The following is a 27,316-nucleotide window of genomic DNA, read 5'->3' on the forward strand; positions in this document are numbered from 1 at the left end:
CAGAATCACCAACCCCCTACCCACTCCAGTAGACTTCAAGATCCTCCTGGCCAGCCCAGAGGGGTTCAGGTCTGGAAGCACCAAACTAATTCAGAACAGACTCTCTGGAGTGCTGGTTCTTAATATGGGTTGCATGGACCACCCAACACTGGAGTCACCCACTTAGCCCCCAAAGAGTCTGGTTTGGAGAACAGGAAGGTTCTCAAATAGCTGGGGTTGGTCCAAGTACGCTAAGCCAGGAGGAGGAAAAGATATGATCAGGGCATCTCCATCAGTGCAAAGGTCAAATCCAGTGCCAAGGTGAGCCTTCCTTCCATGGTCAGACCAGGCCTGGGGAAGGTCTGAGGAACCCAGTGGAGCCTCTTAGCCCAAGGCAAAGGGAGTCAAGAAGCAGGAAGGAGCACAGAGCACACGGGGCTGCCAGAGGCAGGTCTCCATCTCCTCGGGAGCCCTCACCTCCAGAGCTTCCCTCCGCTTCTGGGTTAGGGCCCCTAGATTGTCCCACTGGTCACAGATCTTTTGGCACCGGGCGTTGACACTGGGTGAGTCGTAATAGTCCAGCTCACTGCGTGGGAGGAGAGAGGAAGAGTCAGGTGATCAGGTTACCTCTGTGGCTTGCTCTCCTTTCCCTGGGGCTGGGGGCACTCATGACACAGGAAGGCCAGGTGTGCACACTCATCAAGACGTTCCAGGACCCCTACTCTCATCCTCAACCTCTGGGCTTTCAGGAGACTGCTGGGAGGAGACCAACGAGACCAGTTCTCCTCTGCAAGGGCCTCCGCCCCAATCTCGCCTGGAGGCCGTGCCAGCCTTGACTGCAATGCCCAGTGACAGGAAGCCACTAAGACCAGGCAAGATCTCAGAGCCATACTCGGTCACCCTCTGGTCCCATACTGGCTGTAGGTAAGGACCAAAGGCCTGTGACAGAATGGTCCCAGGCTATTCCCCACCTGCAAGGGTGCTCTTAGTCTTCTATATCAATGACCTTCCTGCCCTAGGACCCGGCTCACTTTCCAGGCCACAGCCCACCTCCCACAGTGCCGCAGTGCCCGCTGGGCTTACTTGAGCTCCTGGGCAATGGCAGCAATCTGCTCCACGCGGTCCTGGTGGGCGGCCAGGTCACTCTCGAAGGCCTCGTGCTTCTTGAGCAGGGCCTTGATCTCCGAGAGGGTAGCCGTCTCGTAATCCTTCTGCCGCAGCATGGCCTCTTTGCCTGGGGGTCCGAGATCGGGCACAAGGCTGAGCAGGAGCCGGGAGGCCCACCTTCTTGATCTCAACCACCCCCACCTCAGGGCCCGGGAGTTCCACTTCCGATATATCCCAAGGAGATAGATGTGCCCCATACGATGATCAATTATCTGCAGTTCAAGAAAACAGATATGCAGCCGGAACATGTGTGATGGGGCAGAGGGCGGGAAAGTCACTCCTTTTCATGGAGCATGTCAGGGCCACCATAAGTGGTGATGTACAGACGATGCAGGCTAAGTGGACAGTCAGGGTATAACACGAACTTTATAAACAGCAGGAAACAACGATCTACACCTGTGGTATAACCAGGGGGAAACAAGTTCCTCAGGGGTACCCCATCTTTAGAGTTTCTCCACTTACAGTTGCTGGCCCCCAGCAGCCCTGCAGGGACCCCGCCCCTCAATTACACACCCAGTGTGGGCAGACTGTCCAGTGCACTCTGCACATCAGCCAGCAGTGGCCAGCACCTTCTCCAAGCATCAGGTGCACTGCCCTCTCTTTTAAGGGGCGAGGCGAGGCTTGCATTTCTGGGATTTTTGTTTCTAAAGGGAAGAGGATGAGAATCGATCTCTCAGATCGCTGTTAGATGACATTCCCCAGCTGCCCTGTGAAGCAGCTGCTGCAGGACAGAGACTGACCTGGCCTTGCCCGCACGCCCACCTCCGGTGTTTGCCCCATCAGGGAGGGAGGCTCCACACCTCTCAGGAAATGAGGGCTGGGCCAAAGAGGTGATGACTTCTTTCCTTCTCTCTACTCCTTTTTGTCAGAATATTAATATGACGAGTTTGGGGCGGGGTGCGGGGTTACTTATCTACTCCTTTTCAGTCTCACCTTCTATGAATGTTGTGTTAAAACCATTGGGTGTATATAAATTACATATCCTGCTTTTAAAATACTCAGCAGCACATCACCAGTTTCTACACTGGCTCCATTGCCATCACATGAGTCGCTCCGATGGCCCCGTAACATTCTGTCAAGTGGCTGAACCCCCACTAGCTTAACCACACACAGCACTACCGTGGGGTGTGCGGGCCCCTCAGCTGGCACTACTGTAGATGGACTTATCACAAACATCCCAGACATGTGATTTCAGCCACGTTTAGGGGCTTTAGACAGCCTCAAGAAATGCAATTCTTAGGTAAGTGGGCAACAGCATTGTCAGCTGTGAGTACGTATTATTACAGGCACACCAGCACTTCTCATGCCTTTGCTGGTGGCTGGTGGGGCCAATCTTTGCTCTGTACCTTTTTGTGAGCTGTTCCTTGGCTGCAGAGAGAACACAATAGAAGTGTGTGGGTGAATTGGTGCAAACTCCACCACCCTCCTTCTCCTCCATCCATCCGTGCCTGGATAGTTAGCTCATACAGGCACAGTGGAAGGCGCGGCAGCGACCTCATATCATCGTATATGAAGCCCAGCAAACCCCTCTGCTGAGTCAAGCACACACCTATCCGCCCCCTCCTCCAAGCCACTCCCAAATGGCCCCAGGGTGTGGCCGTCCCTATTCATCTCTAGCCTAATGTCTGAGGACCACCACAGAGCTGAATGGGGGCATCTCAGGGTACTGAGCTCTACCGGCCAATGGGTCTGCTCCAGGGGCTCCAGCTGAAATGACCGCAGGGCCCTAGGAGATGGGTAGCATGGCTCACTCTCCAGCCCTGGCGCAGGTTCTGAGGAAAGACCATTTTAGGTGTGATTTCTCTCTTTGGAGATAACATTATCTGCCAACAAGCAGACACCAGACATGGCCAAGTGCCTCCAGGTTAGAGTGATGGAGACACACAGGTGCTAAGGCCAGAGCTCCAGGTTACTAAACAGGAGAGAAGGCAGAGGAGGGAAGATGTCAAGGGCTCCCATTTACCGAGTGTGTTACATGTGCCAGGCACTCAACTATGCATAAAATGCACAACAACTGCATGAGGAGGTATGCTGAGTTAATAGTGTCCCTCTAAAACTCACGTCAACCCAGAACCTCAGAGTCTGACCTTATTTGGAAATAGGGTCTTTGCCGATATAATTAGCTAAGATGAGGTCATACTGGATTACTTGTTGTTTAGTCACTAAGATGTGTCTGACTCTTTGCAACCCCATGGACTGTAGTCCCCCAGGCTCCTCTGTCCATGGGATTTCCCAGGCAAGAATACTGGAGCAGGTTGACATTTCCTACTCCAGGGGATCGTCCAGACTCAGGGATTGAACCCGTATCTCTTGAATCTCCTGCACTGGCAGGCAGATTCTTTACCACTGTCCCACCTGGGAAATCCTACTGGATTAGCTAAGTCACCTCAGTCGTGTCCGACTCTGTGCAACCCCATAGATGGCAGCCCAGCAGGCTCTGCCGTCCCTGGGATCCTCCAGGCAAGAACACTGAAGTGGGTTGCCATTTCCTTCTCCAATGCATGAAAGTGAAAAGTGAAAGTGAAGTCGCTCAGTCGTGTCTGACTCTTCGCGACCCCATGGACTGCAGCCTACCAGGCTCCTCCATCCATGGGATTTTCCAGGCAAGAGTACTGGAGTGGGGTGCCATTGCCTTCTCCATAGAGTGGGCCCTAAATCCAATGACTGGTATCTTCAGTAAAAGACTGAGAGGCAGATTCGGTCACTGAGACCCAGAAAGAAGCAGCCGGTGATGATGGAGGCAGAGATTAGAGTGATGCTGCTACAAGCCAAGGAACACCAAGAAGTGCCAGTAAAACCACCTGACACTAGGAAGAAGCAGGGGACGCCTCCCCCTCAGAGCATCTGGAAGGAGTCAGCGCTGACGGCACTTTAATTTAGGACTTCTAGTCTCCTGAACTGTGAAAGAATGCACTTGTGCCACGTAAAATCACCCAGTTTATGGCAATTTGCAGCCCTAAGAAACTAATACAGCAGGGCACATCATCACCTGCATGTAATAGACAAGAACACAAGACCACTGGTCCAAGAAACATTGCTTCTAGGTGGTAGACTCAGCATGTGAACGCCAACCCGATTCAAGAAAACTGAAGCAACCAAAAGGCTAATGAGGGACTTTCTTGATGGTCCCGTGGTTAAGACTCTGCACTTCCAATGCAGAGGAGGCAGGTTCGATCCCTGGTCAGGGAACCAAGATCCCATGTGCCATGGGGCGTGGCCAATAAAAAAGGGGATGGGGTGGGTCATGAACTTGCCTAATGAAGGAGAAGTAAGAGACAAAACAAATAAAACACAAGAGAGAAAGGAGTTGTGGCTGGTGGTTTGGGTGGGGGAGCATGAAAGCTAGACCCAAGCTTGGGTGGGGAGCAGGGGCTAGGCTGGTCTTACCATCCGTCCAGGCCTCGTGGATGGAGGCCTTCTGCCGGAACTTCTCTGCCAGGTGGTCGAGCCGTTCCAGCCTCCGGATCTCGTTCAGCAGCCACTCCTCATAGCCCTTCTCCGCCTGCTCCAGGCAGCCCCAGGCGTTGTTGATGTCCTGCACGGATGGGAGGCACAGGGTCAGCCCGCCTGGCCCCCAAGACCCCACAGCTCCTCCATGCTTTCCAGGAGGAGACTCCTCCCCACCCAGTCCCCCTGGTATGACCTAGGGTTCCCAGGGAACCAGGCCTCCTGGGCAGGGAAGTGGGGCCATGCTGCTATGGGGCGTTAGCAGTACATCCCAGTGGGGAGAGAGCCCAAGGCCCTCTGGGCTCCAAGACTGGCTTCTGACAGGACTCTGAACAACCACAGAGGTCACAGGGCCAGCCAAGGAGACAGAACAACAAACTGAATGAGGCAGGCAGGGGTGGGAGCCTCCCAGCCTCCTCACGTTTTTGGGTTTACTTGTGGGCTCTGGGCAGTAGCCCGGAGCCTCCAAGGACTCTGGCCTGGCTGAGCGGCCCCAGAGTCACCCAGAGATGGTGACAGGTGCTGAGCACAAACCCACAGGCATTCAGACAGGGAGCTGCCCCCTACAGTTAGCACAAGGATACCCCCTGGTCAGTGACAGGCTGTCCGGCTCGCACGCCACCCAGGTCCTCGCCATGTGCCAGGGACCACACTGCCTCTGCCACAGGAGGGGCACATTAAAGCACAGAGCACCCCCCCATCGAGCAGCAGCTCCAGCCATATAAAAGCTGCTGACTCGGCCTGGAATCTGTAAAAGGACCACAGTTTTCCAAACCACATGCATAACATCAGGCCTTTCTCTACTCCCCCAGGGTCCGACCTCCTTCCAGTGCTGTTTACAAGTTTCTCCAGCCCCTTCCACACCTGCCTTATGTGCCGTGTCTCCTTGTCAACTCTCCTCTGCAAAGTGCAAAAGCTCTATCCTGGCCAATTTTTATTTATCTATTTTTTTTTTAATTTTAAAATTTTTGTTTGCATGTTTCTCTGGCTCATATCTCAAGTCCTGGGGAAAGGGTAAACAGGGAGGAATAACAAAAGGTGACAAAAATGAAAAAAAGTTATGACATGGAAAGCTGGTCACGATATAATTAGTTTTCTTTTTTTTTTTTGGTCATGCCATGTAGCATGGGGGATTTTAGTTCTCCCACCAGGGATTGAACCTGTGCCCCCTGCAGTGGAAGCATGGAATCTTAACTACCAGGAAAATCCCTGTAAGTTCTTTTTTCTAAGCAGCTTATTAAGTAAAAGATGCTTTCAGATTCCCTTTAAAATCACATTTACAGAGACTAAAAGAATCTCTTCTCCCCAAAATCTTTTAAGTTGATCCTGGGTAGGAAGATTATGAAGAATGTCTATTTTCTGTATTGTACTTATTTACATATTTGAAAATGTCCTGCCAAAAGAAAAAAAGTCTATTATATAAGGTTAAAAAAAACAAGTTTTTAAGTGCTGAAACAAGATTCCATGGAAGTGAAAATTAGCCTTCTGGCTCCTGAATTACGCCCTGTTTGGGTCAACATGTCAAGTGGGATTTTGTTGGCAGAGATGACTCTCTTTGATGGATGGGGATGAAAGTGTTGGGGCAGATCCAAGCGGATGTGCAGGGGTCTGGAAAGGGCAAGTATGACCCGGGGTGGTGAGGAGAGAAGGGGCTCTCTCTCTGGGGCGAGAGGGAGCCCCAGCTGGCCGAGTGTGGACTGGAGACCAGGTGGTCACCCTGGAGCAGTGTGGGCAGGTGGAGAGCACACGCCCCGCCCACAGCACCAGCGCCTGGGAGCGGCTCACGAGAGGCTTGGGGTCAGGGCAGTCCGGGTGCTCACCGAGACCATCCTGCCCTCGGAGGGCATGAAGGCAGGCCGGTTGCTGAGGCGCAGCTTGGTCTGCAGCGTGTTGAAGTTGATCTCCAGCTGGCACTTCTCCTGCACCTTGGGCGGCTTGTGCAAGCGCCGGTAGTCACGGAAGTCCTCCAGCTTCTGCTGCATGGCGTGCATGGTGTTCTCAGGCGCCCGGTTCTCCAGCCATGGGATGGTGCGGCGGATCCACTCCAGCAGCTGTCGGGGGAGCGGGGGAGGACGCTGGGAGGCAGGGAGCATCTCTCCTGATGGCACACTCTTTCCCAACCACCACCCCAGGCTGTTCCCAGGCCATAGGGCCAGGCTCCTTTTGAGAATCAAAGGCTTCATGACACCTGGCCACTAGGATAGGTCAACTCACAGCCAGCATCACTCAGCCTCCCTGCTCCACAAGGGGAAACCTGGGGCCCAATGGCTTAACTCAGAGCAGGAGACCTGAGTTCTAGTTCTCCGTCTACTACCTGGCTGGGTCTCAATTTCGCCATCTTACCATGGAGGGGTGAATAGTTGCTCCCTGAGGCCCCTGCCATCTGACCTTCTAGGATTCTAGAATGTGGGTCCCTGACTCAAAAGGGAGAAGGTTGCAGAGGACATCCTGAATTTTGCTTCCTCAATGAGGTGATGGGGGTGGAGGAGTGGAAACGATGAGAGGAAACTCGTGATCCCCTGCAACTGTATCACATGGCCCGGACTAACTCATCTGAATAATGATGACGAACTAAGCTGTCATGGGATTAAGTGCTGTGACCCTCCCCGCCAGTGGTGGAGGACATAACCAAAGCACTGTGAGCTTCTGTGACTTGCCAAGGTGACCAGTTTAGGGCAGGGATTAAATCCAAGCACTGGGACCCCAGAACCTGGGCTCTTACTATGCTGGGGGACAGCAAGTCCACCAAGAGGCTGGACTAAGCTGTTCAGGGTCTGAATTAAAGAAGGAGAAAGTGGTGCTCTAACCCAAATGCAGCCAGTGGCAGAACAGTAAACCCATCCTGTCCCCTCCTGTCCCCTGGGTGGCCCCAGCCGCTAAACTAGCCTGAGCCAGCCTGATTTATCCCTGGTTCACATCCTCTCAGAACTGCACACTCCTTTTAAGTTCAAGCAAAACTCCCAGAGTAACAGTACACTGGGCCCAAAAGGCCTCTGAGGTCTCTGGGAACAGCTTTCATTTGTCAAGTGAAAAAAAAAATCAAGAGCAGAGAGGTGAAAAAAGCCTGGAACTCAGCTCTCCAAAGTCCCAACTGGCCCGTGACCTACGCCTACCCCCGATTTCTGGGGGAGCCCAAGCCGCCCTCGGTCAGCTGCGGGGATGAGGGGCAATGCCCAGTCTGGGACTGTGCCAAGGGGTGGATTTGGAGGAATGGATGGGTTCTGGGGGCTCCCTGGTCTCTCAGGACAGGGTGGCAAGGCCTTGCCAGGGCCAGACCAGGAGAACCCAGGGGTACCCACATCGCTGGCCAGCTTCTCGTAGTCCTCCATGAGCTGCTCGTTCTCCTGGTTGACGGCCAGCACCTTGCAGATGCGATTGGCTGCTGTCTCGGCCTGGCAAGACAGAGAGGGTGGTGGTCAGCCTCGCAACAGCGGGAGCACCTGGCACATGCCTGCGCCAATAAGGTCTCCTCCCACCCCTGCAGCATCACATGGCTGGAAGGCAGCTCCCAAGACTTTGAATTCACAGGCTCCTCATCATCCTCTTTACCAGCCCAGGCTGAGTCCCACAGAGCAAGTGAGCAGAGACAGAGACCTAAGTGGCTGAACTGGGGGGCCCTGGAAAAGAGACTAAAAGTTTGAGATCCAACATGTATGCTGGGAAGAAACCAAGTCAATGATTGATATAATTGAGATGCTGAGCTCAGGTGGAAGGTGAGAAAATCTATGCCCATCCTGGAATTCCAAGTAGAGACCCTGGGATTCCCAAGGCTCAGGCTCTCAGACTGGCTCTGACAGGATTTTGGAGATGCAGGAATTTAAATCTGGGAGTCCTAGAATAAGGTGCTGAGATGGAGTGGGGCCCCTCAGGATCCTTGCAGAATCTCTCAAGGCTCCTGGCCCAAAGAACTTTAGAGAAGACGCAGGAATTAAGGATCAACCCAGCATAGACAGGATGTCCAGAAAGCCAGCCCGGGCACCTCTGGGAAAGGTAAACACACATCCCACACCGAGCGCTGGGCCAGCAGACACCAGAGCTGGGCCCAGCGGCAAGAAGAATAAAAGAGGACTGAACGGCAGTCAGATGCAAAGGCCACTGGGGGACACAGCAGGGGCACGGCTTCTCTGGCATAGGGGGCACTCTGCACCTGAGGCCAGCAGGGCCAGGCACTCCTAAATCCATTTTGCTCAGGTGACCTTTAAGTACAGTTCCCGTTCACAATCCTAACCCAGCTCCAAGGGGAGGGGAACTGGAAGCCAAGTGGGGTCCTGGGATAGGAAGGAAGATGGCCTGAGAGTAGCAGCAGGCAATCATGGTGAGTAGACAGATACATATCCTAGGGCCCAGGAGAAGGGTGACCCTGCAGATGGCAAAGTTTGAAGAGGAAGAAAGATGGGACCTTGAACCTAGCTGATGAACAATGGGTTTCAAACTGCGGCAAGATAAACTGAGTTTAGGCATCAGGAAGAAGTTTTGAGAATGAGGGTGCTTTCATTTGGGAAGGAATGATTGAGAAGATGTGAACGTTTTTTTCCTTGTGGAATTCTTCAAATAGGACACACGCCCACCAGATCAGGTGATGTGTGGGTGACTGTGCTGGAAGGTATGTGCGCAAGGGCAGAATGAGATCACCGTAAAGGACCTTTCAAGCTCCAAGCGAAGACACTGCCCTCCACGGCAGGGTGTCAAGGCGGGTGGGCCTCCAGCAGGGGAGCTTTGGCTTGGCCGGGGAGCAAGGAGCTGAGAGTCCCAGGTCTCAAGAAACAGAGACAAGCCATCACATCCTTAGACCCTCACCCCCAGCCCCGCAACCTAACTCTGTCCTGGAGATGCTAAAGCCACTTCTCAACAGGACACTCAGGAACCCCCGACTGATCATCCTTCCTCTTAGGAACCAACAGACAACCGTGGGGAATCCCAAGAGGTGACAAGGAGGGAAATGCCTCCCTGGCCCTGTCTCAGAAGATGCGAGGCCCCCGAACAAGTAGGGTCCTGGGCACTGGCTGACATACCCCATGAACCTGCCCGAAGTCACCAGAGCTGTTTCCCAAAGGCTGGGGAGGGGGACCTCAGGAGAGGCCAGTGCTCTCCTGTGTGCTGACATGTATGTAAGAACATGGGCTGCAAAGTCCCCGACCCAAAGTGCTGACCGAGTGGGTAAGAATCGCAGGTAGCCCCTCAGGCAAGAGTCAACATCACTAGGACGGTTAACAGATCAAGTCCACCTTCACCTTGTTATCCTGATTCATCTTGAGCTCCTGAGCTTGGAAGCCATGAACTTTGACTTGTGGGTCAATTTGTGGACTTGATGGACTGAATGAGGCCTGCATGCTCATGGGATTCTGGAAGACTTGCCTTCTGGGCCTCAAGAGCCTCATCCACCCCTCAGAGTCAGCTGACTGATCCAGGGTCAAAGGGGGCTCCTCTTGGATAAAGTCTGGGGAGTTTCCGGGTGGGCCTTCTGGGGACTTTTTACAAAGATCATCAATGGGCTGAGAAAATATTTTATGGAAACAGGCAAAAGGGTGACTTCCAAGTACCAAAGGAAAAAATTTCTGACCCTTCCATGGACTGTATTTTTATGTTTTTTTATGGCCCACTATTTGTATTACTAAACAGTGTAATACAAAACAATGTGCTTAGTTTTACATTAGTTGTTTCCAAGTTAGGGCTTCCCCGGTGGCTCAAGTAAAGAATCTGGCTGCAATGCGGGAGGCCTGGGTTCGATCCCTGGGTCAGGAAGATCCGCTGGAGAAGGGACTGGCTACCCACCCCAGTATTCTTGGGGCTTCCCTGGTGGCTCAGATGGTAAAGAATTCTGCCTGCGATATTGGAGACCTGGGTTTTTAAGTTATGGATTATTATTCCCAGAGCCCTTAGCTACTCCCAATTGAAACCCTTGCTATCCCAGGTCAAGCTGAGAGGAAGCAGCCTCAATGCTGGTGACATCAAACAGCCAAATGTGGCCAAATGACACCCCATGGCTCTGCCACCCGCCACCCACAGAGTCATGCGAATGCCACGAAGATCTCATCTGCGACACTTTTAGTCAAAAAATTCCCAAATCTAGCTAGAATTGCCTGTTTCCTTCCTCCCACAGCTTCCTTTAGCTCAGCCTTCCTTCATGTTCCAAGTGAGCTCCCTGCCCTGGTGTTCCTGCCAGTGAGGCCCCAGATGAAAGGGAGTGGACCCCATGGTCCCTAGTCGCCAACTCTGGCTTCACCCCTACTCCCTGCTCCAGGTTGCAGGATGAGACCCAGACCAGTGCTAACTTGCTCTCCCTTTGAGGCTGCCTGGTCACACCACAAAGCTTCCCACAAATCGTGACCGCCTTCCTCAACCTCCCCGAGCCATTCACTTGCAGATGCCCCCACCACTCAACCCTTAAGACCTTCAGGCTCAAGTGTCTCCTACTCAAGAAAGCCGCCGTGGGACTTTCCCTAGTGGCTCAGTGGTAAAGAACCTGCCTGTCAATGCAGAAGACATGGGTTCCATCCCTGGTCTGGTCAGATCCCACATGCCGCGGGCCAACTAAGTCCGTGTGCCACAACTACTAAGCCCATGTTCTAGAGCCCAGGAGCCACAAGTATTGATCCTTGAGCTGCAGCTACTGAAGCCCTCACACCTAGAGCCCGTGCTCTGCAACAAGAGAAGCCACCGTAATGAGAAGCCTTCACTGCAACTAGAGTGTAGCCCCCACTTGCTGCAACTGGAAAAAAGCCTAAGCAGCAATGAAGACCCAGCAGAGCCAAAACTAAAAAAAAGCAAGAAAGCAAGTCTCCGTGTCCCACAGCCCTGCAGCACCCCCTCCCCTGCTCAGGTCTGAAACAGAGCGAGATTAGACCACAGCATCAGGAGCTTCTTTTATTAAAGGTTTTCCCAGATGGACCATGAATCCCCTGAGGGCAGGTACAGGATGTCTTTCCCTTAGAAGCTTCACAACCGACAGATGACACATGGAACGATGCAAACAGCATCATCTACTTCCAAGAGCATCCAGAACCCCAACAGCAGATCCAGTTCACACCCTAAAGGGCTGTTTCTCAGAAACAGTTCACAGGCCATGAACATTAAAGTAACAAACAAAACAAAATCTGGTTGCTCACAACACCTTCTAAATCCCTACAGAGAAGAGGAAGAGAGAGGAGAGGCTGAGAAAGAATTAGAACCAAAACCAATGCATCAGACAGAAGCTGGTCTTCATCTGACTAGGAACGGCAATCACACATACACACTTGTATCCACACAGGCACACAAACACATGTACACACGCGTGAACACGTGCATCAGACTCGGCTGCCTTTCTAGTTCCGCTGCCCAAAGCTTGACAAGAGAAAGACAGTGGAGAGGATGCAGGGCACCGGGTACAGGTTTCAGGAGACTCTCCCACATTGGCTTCAGACACAAGACAATCAAGACAAGAAGAGGGTAGGAAAGACTCCTCCTTCTTCCACAGGAGAGGGGGAAGAGTCCCTGCCCACCGGCCTGCTCATTCTAAGCAGTTGCCTGAATCCTTCGAAGTGAGTTGGGAGGGGCAACTCTGGGTGAGGCCCCCAACCCAGGACACGAAAGGAACACCACCCACACCCCCAGCCCCATACCCCCCAAGCTGATGACCCTGTCCTCAGATATGGACCAAAGTAGCATGAAATGATTGCAGCAGGGATGAGTGAGAGGGAAGAGGGCATGGGGAGGAGGTGGTATGAGATTTGGGAGGGAGAATAGCAGGCTGCTACACACGTGCACACACACACCCACACCCACACACACACATGCACACTCACACAGGCACACACTCCCTCCCGAGCATCATCAGCCAGGACACAGGGAAGGCTCCAGAGACAGGGAAGGCCAGTGTTAACAGGCATGAAGCCCAGGACAGAATCCTGCAAGAGCAGAAAAGGAGGAGGAGTTGGCAAAAGGAGAGTTGGAAAGACCATGGCAGGGAGCTCAGCCTAGCTCTGGGTGCAGGCAGGACTCCATGCGGTTGTTGGGGCTGGAGGTCCCCCGAGACAAGTAGATAGATGGTGCTCACATCCTGCCTAAAAGGTGGGGTATAAGAGGGGCCAGAAGAAGTTGACAAGAAAGAGCAGCAGCAGAGATGGGACAAAGAGAAAGAAGAAGCAAGATGCAGACCAAAGAAGAGGCTGGAAAGGTCTGGGCCTCCTATGGGGGGCAGGGACACCCAGAATAGGGAGCCTCCAGGCAGGGCTGTTTCCTGCCAGGCAGCGCCCATGAGACCTGGAAGGAAAGTGAAGAAGGTCATGCATGCCCATCCAGGCAGGGGATGGGATTGCTGCTGGCTCACCTCATGCTTTTATGTTGTTGTTTTTCTTTTTAAAGGCACCTTTCCCGCCAAGGCACTTCCATTAGAAAACTGTCATACTCATTCTGTTAGAAGACATTTTTAGTGCCATTTCCAGGATTATTTTAGTAAAAAATATTCAAATCTTCATGATCTATGATGTACACATGGCACCCTTGCATAGTGTTCAACCTGCACCACTGTCCCTGGCAGACATGAGTGGGAAGGATCAGGCAGGACTCTAAGCCCAGGGCCTGGACACCAGGAGGAAGGTAAAAGAATTCTCCCTGCCCTAAATGCTGGGTAATTTGGGAGGGTGGTCTTGCTCAAGTAGATGGAGAGAGAGAGAGAGAAGTGATGGGGTCCTCATTATTTATGAGAACAAGCAGAGCCCCAAACTGCACTGCTTGGGATAAGGGCTTTCAACTCAGTCCAGGGAAGGAGCTGAGACCACAGACTTCTTTCCTGTTTGTGGCACCCATTATGCCCAGTGTGTGGGGACAGAGATGCCCAAGGCCATCCAGAGGTGGGCATTCTCTGGCATCTTTAAGTGTCCTGGCTAAAGTTCAGATAGCATCCTGCCCTCCTGCAGGAGGTCAGGGTTGTGTGTGTGTGTGTGGGGGGGTCTTTTCTAATCCCTCCTTTCATTCCAGGGCTGCAGTTCCAAGGGGCTGCTGCTGGAGTATCCAGAGAGGATGGAAGAGGTGGGCAGAAGGGCGCTGGGAGAGTGGGCGAGGCCGAGGGAGAGCTCACCTTCTGCGCACCGAGAAGGCGTGGCAGTGACATGAAACATTAGGTCACATGGCCTTCCCATCCGGCCTTAGCGTGCCTATACATCTGCACAGAGAAGGAGAAGAGGTTGAGAGGAGAAAGGAGGCGGCACAGCACAGAATCAACCCAACAGCTGTGGTGGACAGAGAGCACACAGGACAGATGGACAGACAGACAGAGAGCACACAGGACAGACAGACACTGAGGGAATGGACAGAAAGAGAAAATGAGACGCTGGCAGGAGAAAGGGGACGGGGTGTGAGAGAGCCCAGGCTGAAAGAGCAAAGGGGACATGGGGGGCTGGGGAAGGCTGGATGTGGGGGAAGAGGGGATCACCCCATCATGCATTTCAAAACAGGTCACTCAAACTCCATGCAGAGGGCAGGAAATTTGCCTGAGTGTGAGGCAGGTCCAAGGCCCAGAGCTGGTAAGGCCAAGCCTGCTGCTTGTGGTCATAGCAACCTGGATGCTGTGCTTCTGGGGTCCTGCCTGTGAGGGAGGTCTAAGGGAGGGGCGTCAGCTGCCTGCTAACAGAAATATTCAAATCTTCAGTGTCAATGATTTGAGTGCAGAACCTGCACCACTGGACTTGAACCTCAGACCTCCCTGAGTGAAACTGGGTCAGGACACTGGCAGGGATCACAGCTGCCCACCCCTGCCCTCCCTCCCTCCAGTTGTGTACTGACCCCGCATGGGGGCCCCGGGCAAGATATAGAAGGTGTCAAGGCCCAAGGGGGCTGTGGACAGATTGGCTAAACCACGGCAGTGAATGGGAGAGAGGGAGGGCCTTCGTGACACAGCTGCAGGACAGGTCAGTGAAGACAGGAGGTGCCCCTGTCAGATTTCCTCCCTAAGGGCCACCCTGCTGCTCTGCTAAAGCCATAGCTTCAGCAGGGGTGGGCAAGGAGGGCTACTGCTCACGGCGCCTTCCAGGCGCCTCCTGGTTAATTTCACCCATGCCGCCCCTTCCTGCTGAAGTCTGCCATCTGGGTCCCAGAAGGTGAGCTCTTTCCCAGTGTTCTCCGAGACAGCAGACAGAGGAAGATGAGAGAAAGCAGAGGGGGTGGGGTGGGGTGGGGGGATGGGTAGGAGAGGAACTGAGCAAGAAGGACACACCACGCTGGCACCGGGGACTGACGCTACCGAAGAGACAGACCATCCGGACCCTGTCGCCGAGAAGAGGCGGGGAGAGGAGGGGCGGGATGGCATGGATTGGGATCAGGCATGAGGTGCGCTGGGCAAAGAAGGAGCAAGGGGCCCCAGGTACCTTCTGGGCTCCAGAGAAGGCGTGGTAGAAGCTGGACACGTAAGTCATGATGGCTTTCTCATCCGGGCGGGCGGTTCCGACGATGTCTGTCAAGAAAAATCTGGAGTTAAAGCCAGCTGGTGAACACATGATACACTCCCTAATGTGATGGGAAAAGCAGCTCTCAGAACCGTAAGTCTTCTTGCCAAGATGCTGAGCCTGGATCTAACCAGCATCTGGCATCAACTTCCACTTACAGAACACAAGAGGTAGAGGAAGGGGTGAAATGGTACCTGAGGAAGGAAACAAGACAAACCAGAGTAATGGGTGCTCAGGACAGCTGGTCGTCAGTTCACAAGTTCAACGCCAGGAACCAAAGGCGTTGGAGGGAAGAGGGAAATGCTACAGATTAGAAAAGATACAAGAACTAGAACAATGAAATGCCACATGCACACTCTGATCAAAACAAACCAACTAAAGAGAAATACTGGGGAAATTTGATTTTGTACCAAGTGGCAGATGTATCCAAGATTTACTGTCAATCTGCTTGGTGTGAAAATTATTTTATGACTGAAAAATAGAATGAAAATATTTCTACTTTTAAGGTATGTATTCTGAAGTATATAGTAGTGAGACGCTATGATGTCTGGGATTTGTTTTAAAATACTTCAACAAAGAAGACAAAAAGAAAAAGAAAATGTGACAAAATCTCAATAACTGTTCTTTCTGGATGGTGGGTATATGGAAGTTCCTTATATTATTATCCCTTCTTTTGCACATTTGAAAATGTCCCCCCAACTTGACAGGCATTGTCACAAACTGTATCTTCCATCTCTTCTCCTAAGGGCCCATTCATCTTTCCAAAAAGTCATTAGCATTCCCACAAGTGTTCTTTCTCTCCCTCCCTTTCCCCTGTGAAGTTAGATATGCATATAGACCTCAAACTCAAATCATCTCTTTGAATTAATTACCCATCACTGCAAGCTCCCATGTGTGTACATGAAGCATATTTACAATAAACTTTTTTCTCTCTCCTAAACAACAAAGGAGCACTGTGCTCCATCCTGACACCCACCACCCCAACTCCAAGACCAAGATAAGCATCACCCTCGGGCGGCCCTTTTCAGCACCAGCTCCCACCTCTCCCTCCAAATCTGAAGGTATCTGTCTGTCTGTGGAATCCTTGAGAGACTAGTGATCCCCAGCCTCCCCAGAAGAGACCCAAGAGACCAGGCCTTCTCCCGTCTGACCTCAGGGTGCCAAGGCCCAGCTCCTTGGCCACTGGACGCAGCTAGGAGAAAAGCTCAGAGGAAAGGGCCTCTCACCTTCCGCATCCAACATCTTGGGAATGTCCAGGTACTTCTCCGCCACGTCGAAAGCTGTGTTCAGGTTTGTCAGTGGGTCGTCCTAGGGGAGAAGAGGCGGGTGAGAAGCACAAGAAGTCTCTGGATACCCCCACCTGCACGATCATCAAGACTGGGGGGCAAGGGGGTACAGCTATGGCCCCTCCCAGGTTCAGTCCTCAGGGGCCAGCTCTGGGTATAGAAGTCTGGACTCATGGCCAGGGTTTGCGAGCTGGGGGGCTTAAAATGCCATCTTTCCTCTTCAAGTTGCAGTTTCTTTGTCAAAGAAATAGAGCGAAGAATAGTAACCTGCAGCCCAAGCAAGAATTGCTAAGAAATGCAAGCTGAGAGAGGGGCACTGGCCTGGGAGCCATCAGTCTTGACTTCTGGTTTCAGCTCTGCCACCAGACAGCTGGACTGGCAAATAACCTAACCTCAGTCCCCCCATCTGTTACTCAAAAGTTGGACTAGGAGCTCTCAAGCCCCTTTGGTGCTCCATTCCATGAAACTTGGGGACTCCTTCAAATAGCCACAGTCTTCTGACTATATTCTGGCTTCTGCTACCTTCTCAAGAAAACTTATCGGGGACTGGTGAGGAGGTGGAAAAATAACTGTTTGGCGGGACTGTAAAATGGTACAGCTGCTATGGAAAAACACTATGGAAGTTCCTCAAAAGTTAAGCATGGAACTATATGACATAGCAATTCCACTTCTGGGTCTATATCCCAAAGAACTGAAACCAGGGACTCAAATAATTGTATATCCATGTTCATAACCACATTATACACAATAGCCAAAAGGTGGAAATAACACAAACGTTCATGGACAGATAAATAGACATGGAATACTATTCTGTAGTAAAAAAAGAAGACATCCTGATATGTGCTACAATATAGATGAAGCTTGAAAACATTAAGCAAAGTGAAATAAGCCAGAATCAAAGGACAAATATTATACAATGCCACTTATATAGGTAACTACTAAGAGTGGTCAAATTCCTAGATACAGAAAGCAGAATGGTGGTTTGCCAGGGACTGGCAGAAGCAGGAGTGGACAGTGATGGTGTGATGGCTTCAAAATTTCAATTTTGCAAGATGAAGAATTCTGGAGATGGGTGGTGGCGATGTGAATATACTTAATATCACTGAACTATACACTTAAAAATGCTTCAAGTGGTACTTAAAAAAATTGTGGAGTATAATTGCTTTACATTGTTGTATTCGTTTCTGCTGTACAACAAAGTGAATCAGCTACATGTATACAAATATCCCCTCCCTCTCACCCCTCTAAAAGTGGTACTTTTGAAATTATGTATATTTGACCAAATTGAAAGAAAAATTTAATGTGGAAAAAAAGCCACAACTTAGTAGAGAGAGTTCCTGGCTGGACCTCCCCCTCTCTCCTTGGTTCCTGAGACTAACCTAAAGCAAACTGGCTTTGTCAGCCTGTAACTCAGCTTCTGCATCTGCTAAGGTGAGAATCAAAGGGGACGAAAGGATACATCCATTCATTTGGGACACTTTCAGGAAGAAATTGCTCAAAATAGAGAAGGTGGAGTCCTTCTGGGAAAGTTTCTGACAGTTTCCAGAATGATAGAAACCACTGCCAAGAGGCAGCAGTCATATCCGTCCAAGGCCTCAGGCCATCCTCAGGCCCCGGGTACACACCCCCCCTGCCCTGCTGGATTCCCAGGGACCACCAGGGCCCCACATCCACTGAAGGAAGCGCTCCCTGGTCAGAGCCCTTGGCTCCCCCCTGTCCCCAAGCACCAGAGCCTCTGGCAACCTCTGTACTTTCTGGAAAGAGTCCACGGTTCAGTGGGAACAGGTCTGTGCTAGGATTCTAGTATTACTGTTGCTACTGAATTGAAGAGAAGAGACAGACGTAGAGAAACACAGAGAAATGCGCCAGAAGAAATGAAAAGACGCCAGGAGAAATGAAAAGACACCGAGAGGGCAGAGGGTGGGGAGAGAGCTGCCCGGGGATGAGACAAAGGCCCCTGGACTCTCTGTCCCCAAATGGTTGAGGCTCCTGGAGTCAGGGCGGGCGTGTGTGGGGTGAGACTGAAGAGCCACAGTCAGCACAGGCCCCGCTTTACACAGGGCCGGGGAACAGCTGTGCATTAACTGGGTGCTGCCACCCCAGCCCCCCACGCAGGGACCCAGACACACACTCCCGTCACCACAGTGCATCAGCTGACCACTGGGAGGACCGTGATGATGACGCCTTTAAAAAAGTCTCCATCTCCAGGATTCCCCCACCTTGGCCCCTGTTTGGTTTGGCCGCACAGTTTTCAGCTGGGGCAGGGGGGTTCTCAAATTGCTTTTTTTTTTTTTTTTGCCAAGTTGCTGAATTAGAGGGCTGGTATCCCCATCCTCCGAGAGGTAAGCTGGCCTCCGTCCACACAGCTACCACAGGGCCAGTCAGCGGGCTCCCCTCCTTTGGCAGGGGGGCCCCTCCAGGCGGGCAGGGGCACAGCCTCAAGCTTCAGGCCCAGCTTAGGGTTTCTGGAAGGGGTGGGAAATTCCACCCGATTTCTTTCCCCCCTCACAAATCCTTTTCGGTAGCCCCCAACACATACACCCCCCAAACAGAGGGTCTGATGCCACAGAGCAGTTCCTCTACCTGCAACATCAAGCCTGGCGTGGCCACAGGGGGCACAGGCAAGGTGGGGGACTTGGCCGAACACCGAGCTCTCCAAGTATCGAGGTCAAGGAGACAAATACCACAAGAGTCATTCCTAGAAGCCTTTTTTGTCAAGAGATCCAAGCACCGACAGGGGACATTGCAACCCAAGCTCAGACCATCTACTGGGGTGGGGTGGGGTGGGCGCCACTGGTGGTCTCTCCCAGGATGCCTGCACCATGAGGCCTCGGTGCCAGGATGGGCTGAGAGGGAGGGTGGTGAGTCCAGTCAGAGTGTCCCGGATGGCCCTCTCCAAGGTCAGGCCAGTGTCCTTTAACCAGCCCGGATGCGAAGAACCACCACGAAGCTAGACACACAGCTCCCACCTCTTGGTCTGCTCCTCAACACAGGCACTCAAGAAAGTCCCCCAGCAGCTTCACGCCAAAAGCACAAATGAAATCAAGCAGCAACAAAATCCCCTCCAACTTTCGGCCAGGAGGGAAAGCAGATCCCTGGCAGGGACCTGCCCAAGACTGTGCAACACATCTCCGACAAGGCTGGGATACACATCTCTAAGGACATGCAGTATCTAAAATTATGAAAGTAACGCATGCACCTTGGGAAACCCAGAAAACCAGAATGGGAAAACGCCACTTAGTATCTCAGAACAGGGAAATGCCACTTAGTATCTCAGCATCCTACCAGAATTTCTGTGGTGCTTTTGATCTTTTTCCTGGCAGGTCGGGCATTTGGGCAAGCACATATAAACACAAGTAGCCCTGATGGAAGGTGTTTTCCTCCTATTTCCAGAGGGGCCGTCTCCTCGGCTAGTCTAAGACTGCTGCCACACTCTCACGCTGGGCTGTGGGCTCTCAGAGCAGGGGGCCCAGTCCCGCCCTTCCCCCACCCACCCCAGGGGGACCAGCTGGGTGGGAGCTGGCGGGGGAGGGGTGGGAGGGTCAGGCGAGCACACGAACCTTCCGCAGCTTCCCGTAGTCGATCAGCTCGGGCCGGTGGCGGTGGATCAAGGCACAAAAGCCGAGGCCGTCCTTCCAGCTGCCCGGGGGAGAGGTGGTGGGGGGTGGCCAGAGGGTGAGTGGGGCCGAGCACTAAGGGCAAAGTGCCAAGCAGGGGTCTCCTTTTTTTCCCAGAGATGAACCCATAACCCCTCGGAGCAAGAGTTGGGAGAACACAGCGTGGGAAGGAACCTGCTTCCTGCCACAATCCCAGGCACCGGGTTAAGGCTCCGCGGGGCTCGGTAAGATGTCACGTGCCACCCAAGCCCCCCACCGAGGTCAGGGGCCCCCATCTGCTCTGTTTCAGAGCCCCAGGCTGGAACTCTCCAGACACTCTCCTAAGGGGGCTCCAAGAGCATCAACCCAAGAAATATCAGGCAGCAGCCCGGACGGAACAGGCCTCAAAGGGTGATGCTCCCTTTCTAGAAAAGCAACTCCTTCCCCAAGGCTCTGTGTTCTGTCCCAGAGAAGAGACTGACCAAGCCCAGGGGCCCAGGGGTCCTTGGGGGAAGCAGCCTGGGTTCTGCAAGAGCCCCTCAGCCCCCGGCCACGCACCTTATGTGGAAGTTCTGGATGTTGACGTTCTTGTAAGGGGCTGTCTTTCTCTGACACCACAAGAGAAGCCCCTCCTTCGCCGAAGTCTCTGTGGGGAAGGGGATGACGGGCAGAGAGGTCAGGGGCTGGCTGGGTGGAGGGAGGGTGTGGGCTCCTGAAGGCTCCCCTGTGACCACAGGGTCCATGTGCTTTCACACGGGGGTCCACACAGAGACTTCTAGATTTCAACCCTGCTGCTACTAGGCCACCAAATCTATTTCCTGGACAAAGCTTGAGATGTTATTTGAGAAACAGAGAAGCAAGCCAGTAGTCATTTCAGAACTGGCCACCTGATACATCTCAATAGTGAGAAAATGGCTTTTCAAACTTTCAGACTATCTCCCCCTCACTCCCTTTTATGCAAAGAAACGGCAACAGTACAAAATAAGTCGGCAACCTCTATCGGGCAGCCACTTTGGGGAGGAAGGGTCGATTGGTCTGTGAAATCTGAAATCCAGGACTCTTCAGACAGGGAGGGCCCGTGTGCCCTGTGGATTGCACACAGTCATGTAAGAAGAAAGCATTAGGACTCCTAGTCACATTTACTGTTCATCTAAAAAGAAAAAACAAGGTTTCCTCATATTTTTTTTTGGGTTTCCTCATATTTAATGCATGCATCTACACTGCTGCTGTGTGTAAAGGAGACAGGTGTCAGTAAGATAAGGCGGGTATCTGAGGGGACCCCAGAAGCTTCCGGCCCAGGAGGGCTGCAAACCACACAGCCCCCACACGTTCACATTTGTGAACAGCAGCTCCTGGTACTCAGTGAAGTGGGCTTTAGTTCACAAAATGGACTTTAAAATGACGCTAAACAATTCCTGCAAAGATAATATAGTAATTCAAGCACAAGAAAACGATAAAAGAAAAAATTCTGCAAAGCTAATGCTTCCGTTTTTAGTTCAAGCTCTTTGTCAGTTACAAGATGTAAGCAATTTACTCAGAGCTGACAAGAAGTCTACCCAAAAGAATAAACTCATCAAGAAAGCGATTTAAAAACCAGATTCGTATCTGTTATCACTAACAAGAACCCTAAGCAACTACTGTGGGTATCTTTTTAGTCACTTCAGTCCTAAATACTAGGTATCTATAAACGAAACTTAAGACCTTCACATTGCTGTATCACTAAGTGTCAAACCAAGATTCCCATAACAAAGCAATTTAATCCACACTGTTCTCATTAAAAATTAATTTCTAGGAGGCCTTAAAATGAATTTTAAAAATACTTTAAAAATACCTCCATCTCATCTTTTAAAAACTTGGTTTGATGTGTTTGATATAGCAATGGTTTAGTCGCTAAGTCACGTTTGACTCTTGCGACTCCATGGACTGTACCCTGCCAGGCTCTGCTGTACACAGGAATTTACTCAAGCAAGAATACAGGATTGGGTTGCTATTTCCTTCTCCAGGATATAGAAATACATGAATATAATTTACTGAAAAATAAATACACACCTATCAGACATAAAGGTCAAAAACTACGGGAGTGTGAAACCAAAAGTTGAGAGAGACCACAGCCCCAGACCATTGCGGCCCCTTGCAGACCTGCAAGGTGGCCACCAGAGGGTGCTATGGGAGCAAAGTGGAGGCCCTATCTCTCTCACGGCCCTCTTCCTGACCGCTATTCCCCTACTCTTGGGGATTTAACAACCCAAGAACCAGGTGGGGTGGTTCCAATACACTTCCCCACAGCCATCTTGGGCTTTCTCAAAGTGAGGGGCCAACGCAACTATAGGGGCCAGCACTCCAGTATTTACTTGTCAGTAGACTAGGAGAGAGCAAGGATGCCACCGATGGATAAGCGGCCCAGGATGCAGCTTGTGATGAAGGCCCTCTTGCCCTGGGGCCTGGGAGAGGTGGAAGCCTGGGGACAGCCTGGAGCAGAGCAGAAGACCTACCTTCCACGGATATGTCCTGGATGGCAAAGCGGAGGATGATGGTCCAGATCATGCCCAGGGTCATTTTCACGTTCCCATCCACGATTTCTACAGAAACAGCAGCAGGACACGTTAGGATGGGTCTCAGCAAGGACAAAGTTCACATTTCCTGAGTGCTCACATCACTCTGCACCACTTAGGAAGTCAAAGGCCACATACTCCACTTCTAGAGGGAAGTCGAAAAATCAGCACAATTATATGTCGCAGGTGCCAGGAGGGAAGTCCATTTGGGGGTGTCTTGGGGAACTAGGAGAGTGTGGTCAGTTCAACTGGGTACACCAGGAAAGGCAACAGAGAAGGGGGCATCTTAAACCTGGGCAGTGTCCACAAGCCTAACAGAGAAGAGGGAAAGGACTTCTATGCCATCGCAAATGTCCTGGCACCTCCAGAGCAGAGGACCTCTGGCCAAGCACAGCTCTCAGAACAGCCATCCACCCACCTGGGAAGTCAGTGCAGGCAACAGAAATTAACCAACCTGACAAAGGTTTATAAACTGCTACTAGAAGGATCCACTAACTCACAAATCAAGTTCATGATGCCATAACTTGGGTTATTTTTTCATAAAAAAACAAACAGCAGCTTCAAGATCAAAATTAAGAGATACCCCACTAAATTCAGTCTAAGCAGCACCTTCTAGGTTTTTAAAAAAATGCTATAAATTCTATGAAGTTATTTTTTTGTGTCCCAGGCTTAGAGGCAGGACATACAAAGATAAATAAGCCCTGTCTTTAAGGATCCTAAAAGGTGTAGTCATTTACAGGCTTGGAGACTGAGCAGGTTACACAGACTCCTTACCTTTCCTGCTCCCAGGCCAGGAGACGGTAACCTGGCCCCGTGGTGAGCTACTCTCAGTTAAGACTCAGGCATCGAAAGAATATCTCATTTTTCCCTCCCGACAACTGTAGTTTTGGGGGACACCCAACAAAACCATGAGAAGGGGCAACTTCCAAGGACCCCTGATCCCCTGAGCCAATGTCCACTTGGGTTTGCTTCCCACAAACCTTTTAAACAAGAGTGGATTCCTGTAAGGAAATTAATGCCTCATCCCCTTCCACAAAAGAGAGGGCAAACCTGCATGCTGCTCTATGACCGACAAGGTACAGGCATTGAGCAGTGATGCCTGGCCACAGCTGCTTCCGAGGAGGCAGCGTGGGGGTAAACCTGCTGAGCCTGCACCAGGGTTCTCAGCAAAGGAAGAACAGTGTCCACTTTGGGCATGGGACAGGATGTGATTCTTCCTGCTAAGAGGGGGGCTGAAATGTCCCTCCCAGAACTCTAGGCATCAGCAGAGCAATGACCCAAGTTTGAGAAACTCGGTTAGAGAGACAGGGAGCTGCAGCAGCATACAACCATCCTCCTCAACAACTAAGACAGCTGGCCCACACTTTGCAGAGCATGCTGAGGGGAAGTGGAGTCAATCAGTCAAGAATCAATTCCTAAAAGTTTAATATTTTTTATGTTATTTTTTGGCCACATCTCATGACATGCAGGGTCTTAGTTCCCTGACCAGGGCTCCGTGCAGTGGAAGCGTGGGGTCTTAACCACGGAACCGCCAGGGAAGCCCCTCCTAAAGGTTTGACATGTTTAAAATCCCCTTTCACTTGTGACGCCCAACAGTTTTGCATCTGTAACATTCAAAGTGCTTATATAAATTGATAAGAAAAAAAAGTCTAAATTCATAATACAGGAGTCGGCAAAAAACATGAATAGACACTTCACAAAATACAAACAACCAACTTATAAGAATGTCAAACTCACTTGTAATTAGAGATACACCATTTTCCCAGCTATTAAATGAACAAAGTTAAAAACAAGCAAATACACATAACGATGGTAACAAGGCTATCACTCTGTGGCTAGAAGTATAAGTTCGTTTTAAAGAAACATCTTTTGGGGAAATAATTTGTCAACAGGGAGCAAGCCATCTTGAAGTTGCTCAACTTTTTGAGAGTAACGATCTCTTTCTAGTCCCAGTCAGCCAGTGGCGTGAAATGTGGAGTAAGATTGGGGTGTAAAGGCACTTGCTGCCAGGTTACTTATCGTGACCCCACCCTGGAAACCCTGTGAAGGTACAAAATACAAGGCGTGACCAAGTAAACCCCAGATCCTGTCACTTCCTCTACACAAAACGTCCTGGCTTCCCACCCCACTCAGAGTCAAACGCAGTGGCTGGCGGGGCCTCTAGGACCCTGTGCCCCTACCCCTGCAGTCACACGGCCTCCCTGTTGCTCCCCTCTCCCGGATATCCCTCACCTCCCTCCTGTCTCCACTCACCCTTCACCTTCTCACCAAGCCCTTCCTGGATCTCCCTCTTTACTCTCCTCCAACTGATACATGTATTTTCTTTCTCCCTCTTCTAGAACATAAGCTCCTTGAGGAACAAGATGTTTTCTGTTTTACATCACTGCTTAGAGCCCAGCACCGTGCCTGGCACAGAAAAAGCCCTCCATCAACATCTGTTAAACGAGTGAATGAATGGAGGACACTAACCACAGGCGCATGAATGGACAGAGAACACAACAGCATTCAGGCTCCTCTAGGACTGGATGCAGATCTGGAACAGAGCACAGTTGTGCTCAACAAACGGATAATTAGCACAGCCATTAAAAATCATAATTACAAATTTTTGATGATTTGGAAAAAATCTTTGTAATTATGGAAGAAGACAAAAGTCAGATATTAAATTTTACGGACACCATCTCAAATCAAGGAGAAATCTTATTTAACATCGAGAAAAAAACTCCAGGTGGTAATTAATGTCTTTCTAGGAGTAGAGGCTGCAATGCCAGTCCCTCCTGACCTGGGGGATGGTGGGGTGGAGTGTGTGTACCCACCCACCCCCATTTGTTGTTCAGTCACTCAATCGTGTCCGACTCTTTGCGACCCCATGGACTGCAGCATGCCAGGCTTCCCTGTCCTTCACCATCTCCTGGAGCTCGCTCAAACTCATGTCCATTGAGTCAGTGATGCCATCCAACCATCTCATTCTCTGTCATCCCCTTTCTTCTCCTGCCTTCAGTCTTTTCCAGCATAAAGGCTAAATACCCCAGCCTCCTGCTGCCCTTGAGCTCAGGGTCCCTCCAATACCAAGGATGACAAGACAGCTTTTTGGGTCTTGCCAACTTACTTTTCTCCTCTTCCACAGAAACACCCAGCCCCTGGGGAGTTTGCTTACGGAATTCTCACTCCTACCAAGGAAGCGGTTTCATGCCAGAAAACAGAGAAGCCGAGTACAGGCAAAGAGAGTGGTTTGTGTTCATCCCCCGTGTCCACCTGAGCCCCCCTGACCCTCAAAAACCCTCCCCAGAATGGATCCTTTCACTAGGTATCTCTATGTTTGGAGTAAGATTGTCCATCTCACAGGCATCTCTATGGCCTGACACGCTGGGTCCAAAAGGAAGGTGCCACGGCTGCAACCGGGCCCCTGGGGGAAAAGCCATGATGACATATTAACAAATGTCTGCTGTGGGTGTGGGAAGATGCCATTCCTAGACCACAGCTACCTATGAAGCTCTTCACATCCTGCTTTTACCCAGAACCTGCCTCTCTCTTGGCCCCCCTCCAGGCAGGCAGTATTCAGATAGTGGAATCAATGATGCTGAGGAAACTCTATGTGATAGAAAACTAGACCCTCTACCCTGGGGGTCATCACTGCCCAGATCAATGGCCACCATCCTACCTAAGGACAGATGCTAAATCATCAAGCCCACTCCCAGGCTCCAGTGCCCAAAACCATCAGGCTTTCCCTGCCTCTGGATTTTAAAATGAAAACTCCTTCTCAGATGCTCTCATCTGGTTAAACTCCAACCACTCACCCAGGTCAAGTCCCAATCCCATGAAGTCTAGACATTCTAGAATCAAGTATCACACAAGAAATGGATCTATTCTAACCTCTCCAGTGGCATGGATGCTGCTTGCCTCCTGCCTCCATCTGAACATCTTCGGGGTCAGGGAACCGATGCCTTTCCCAGAGCACCCACTCCGTCCCCTAAGGTTCTGTATGTTATCCACAGTCAGCCTGCCCACAGGCCCGCCCTTCCAGGCCTGGTGCTTCCCACCAGGGTCAGCCGGAGTCAACACTTTACCCCACGTGATCATCCTTCAAAGGTCTGGGGTCTTTCATTGGGTTTCAGATCTGCTCCCCAAGGCTCCCTTGCCAGGATAACTGGCAATGTCTCCCCCCACCCCAAACCCAGCAGAGCTCCTTTTGGGTGATCCATTCCACTGTCTTTGATAGTCTACAACAGCAAACTTCATTTCATTAAAATAAACAAAACCCTTTCTGGGCCTCGTCCGGTTTCCTGGCTCAGCAGCGTGGCCATCCTGGCATGACCTTGGTGCTTGACCTCTTTTTTTTTAATTGCAGTATAGTTCATTTACAATGTGTTAATTTCAGGTGTACAGCAAAACGATTCAGTTATACATATAGACATTCATTCTTTTCCAGATTCTTTTCCCATATAGGTTATTATTAATGCATTGGTTTAAAATGGGAGTGAAGATTTCAAAGAGGGAAGCCTTTGCCTAAATGTAGCAGGAAGGCTCAGAATGTCTCATTTTAAAGGCAGCTTTAGAAATCTTTCAAGAAGCAAGGTCTGTGTCAAGGGAACTAGAAAACTCCAGCCAGCTAGGTTAAGTGACCTCCTAGAAAAATAGAGGTGGTGGTTAGAGTTTATGCCCCTGTCTGCCTGTGCTCCTTACCCCTCTGTTGAGACCACACAGCCAGTGTGACCTGCCACTTCACAGCTGAGGAAAATCAGACGTGAAGGTTCTGTCCTGGACCCCTGCGGAGGAGGCAGCAGTGCCCTGATGACTGGCGAGGTTTAGACCTCAGCTCTGGAGTCCAAACTCCCAGGGTTTAATCTGCATTCTGCCAAATGGAAACCATC

General features: G+C 51.2%; 1 protein-coding gene across 10 annotated transcripts in view; it reads right to left on the minus strand.

Annotated features, from left to right (window-relative positions):
• The window catches only part of ACTN1 (actinin alpha 1), a 97,541-nt gene that overhangs the window by 8,841 nt on the left and 61,384 nt on the right, over nucleotides 1-27,316 (minus strand). For 9 of the 10 annotated variants that reach the window (XM_081513517.1, XM_081513516.1, XM_081513515.1 and 6 more), the window contains exons 4-13: nucleotides 22,389-22,475; nucleotides 20,455-20,542; nucleotides 19,861-19,939; nucleotides 16,241-16,322; nucleotides 14,937-15,022; nucleotides 7,893-7,985; nucleotides 6,414-6,644; nucleotides 4,534-4,681; nucleotides 1,063-1,213; nucleotides 457-565 (exon numbers count right to left, since the gene is read on the minus strand). In XM_081513517.1, the coding sequence (XP_081369643.1) occupies nucleotides 457-565; nucleotides 1,063-1,213; nucleotides 4,534-4,681; nucleotides 6,414-6,644; nucleotides 7,893-7,985; nucleotides 14,937-15,022; nucleotides 16,241-16,322; nucleotides 19,861-19,939; nucleotides 20,455-20,542; nucleotides 22,389-22,475 (1,154 nt within the window). The remainder of the gene's footprint in view (nucleotides 1-456; nucleotides 566-1,062; nucleotides 1,214-4,533; nucleotides 4,682-6,413; nucleotides 6,645-7,892; nucleotides 7,986-14,936; nucleotides 15,023-16,240; nucleotides 16,323-19,860; nucleotides 19,940-20,454; nucleotides 20,543-22,388; nucleotides 22,476-27,316) is intronic. The other variant, XM_081513518.1, reaches the window with a different exon arrangement.

This window comes from Giraffa tippelskirchi, chromosome 7, assembly GCF_054371585.1.
Source record: "Giraffa tippelskirchi isolate mGirTip1 chromosome 7, T2T-mGirTip1v1.2.pri, whole genome shotgun sequence".
In the NCBI taxonomy this organism is placed as follows: domain Eukaryota; kingdom Metazoa; phylum Chordata; class Mammalia; order Artiodactyla; family Giraffidae; genus Giraffa; species Giraffa tippelskirchi.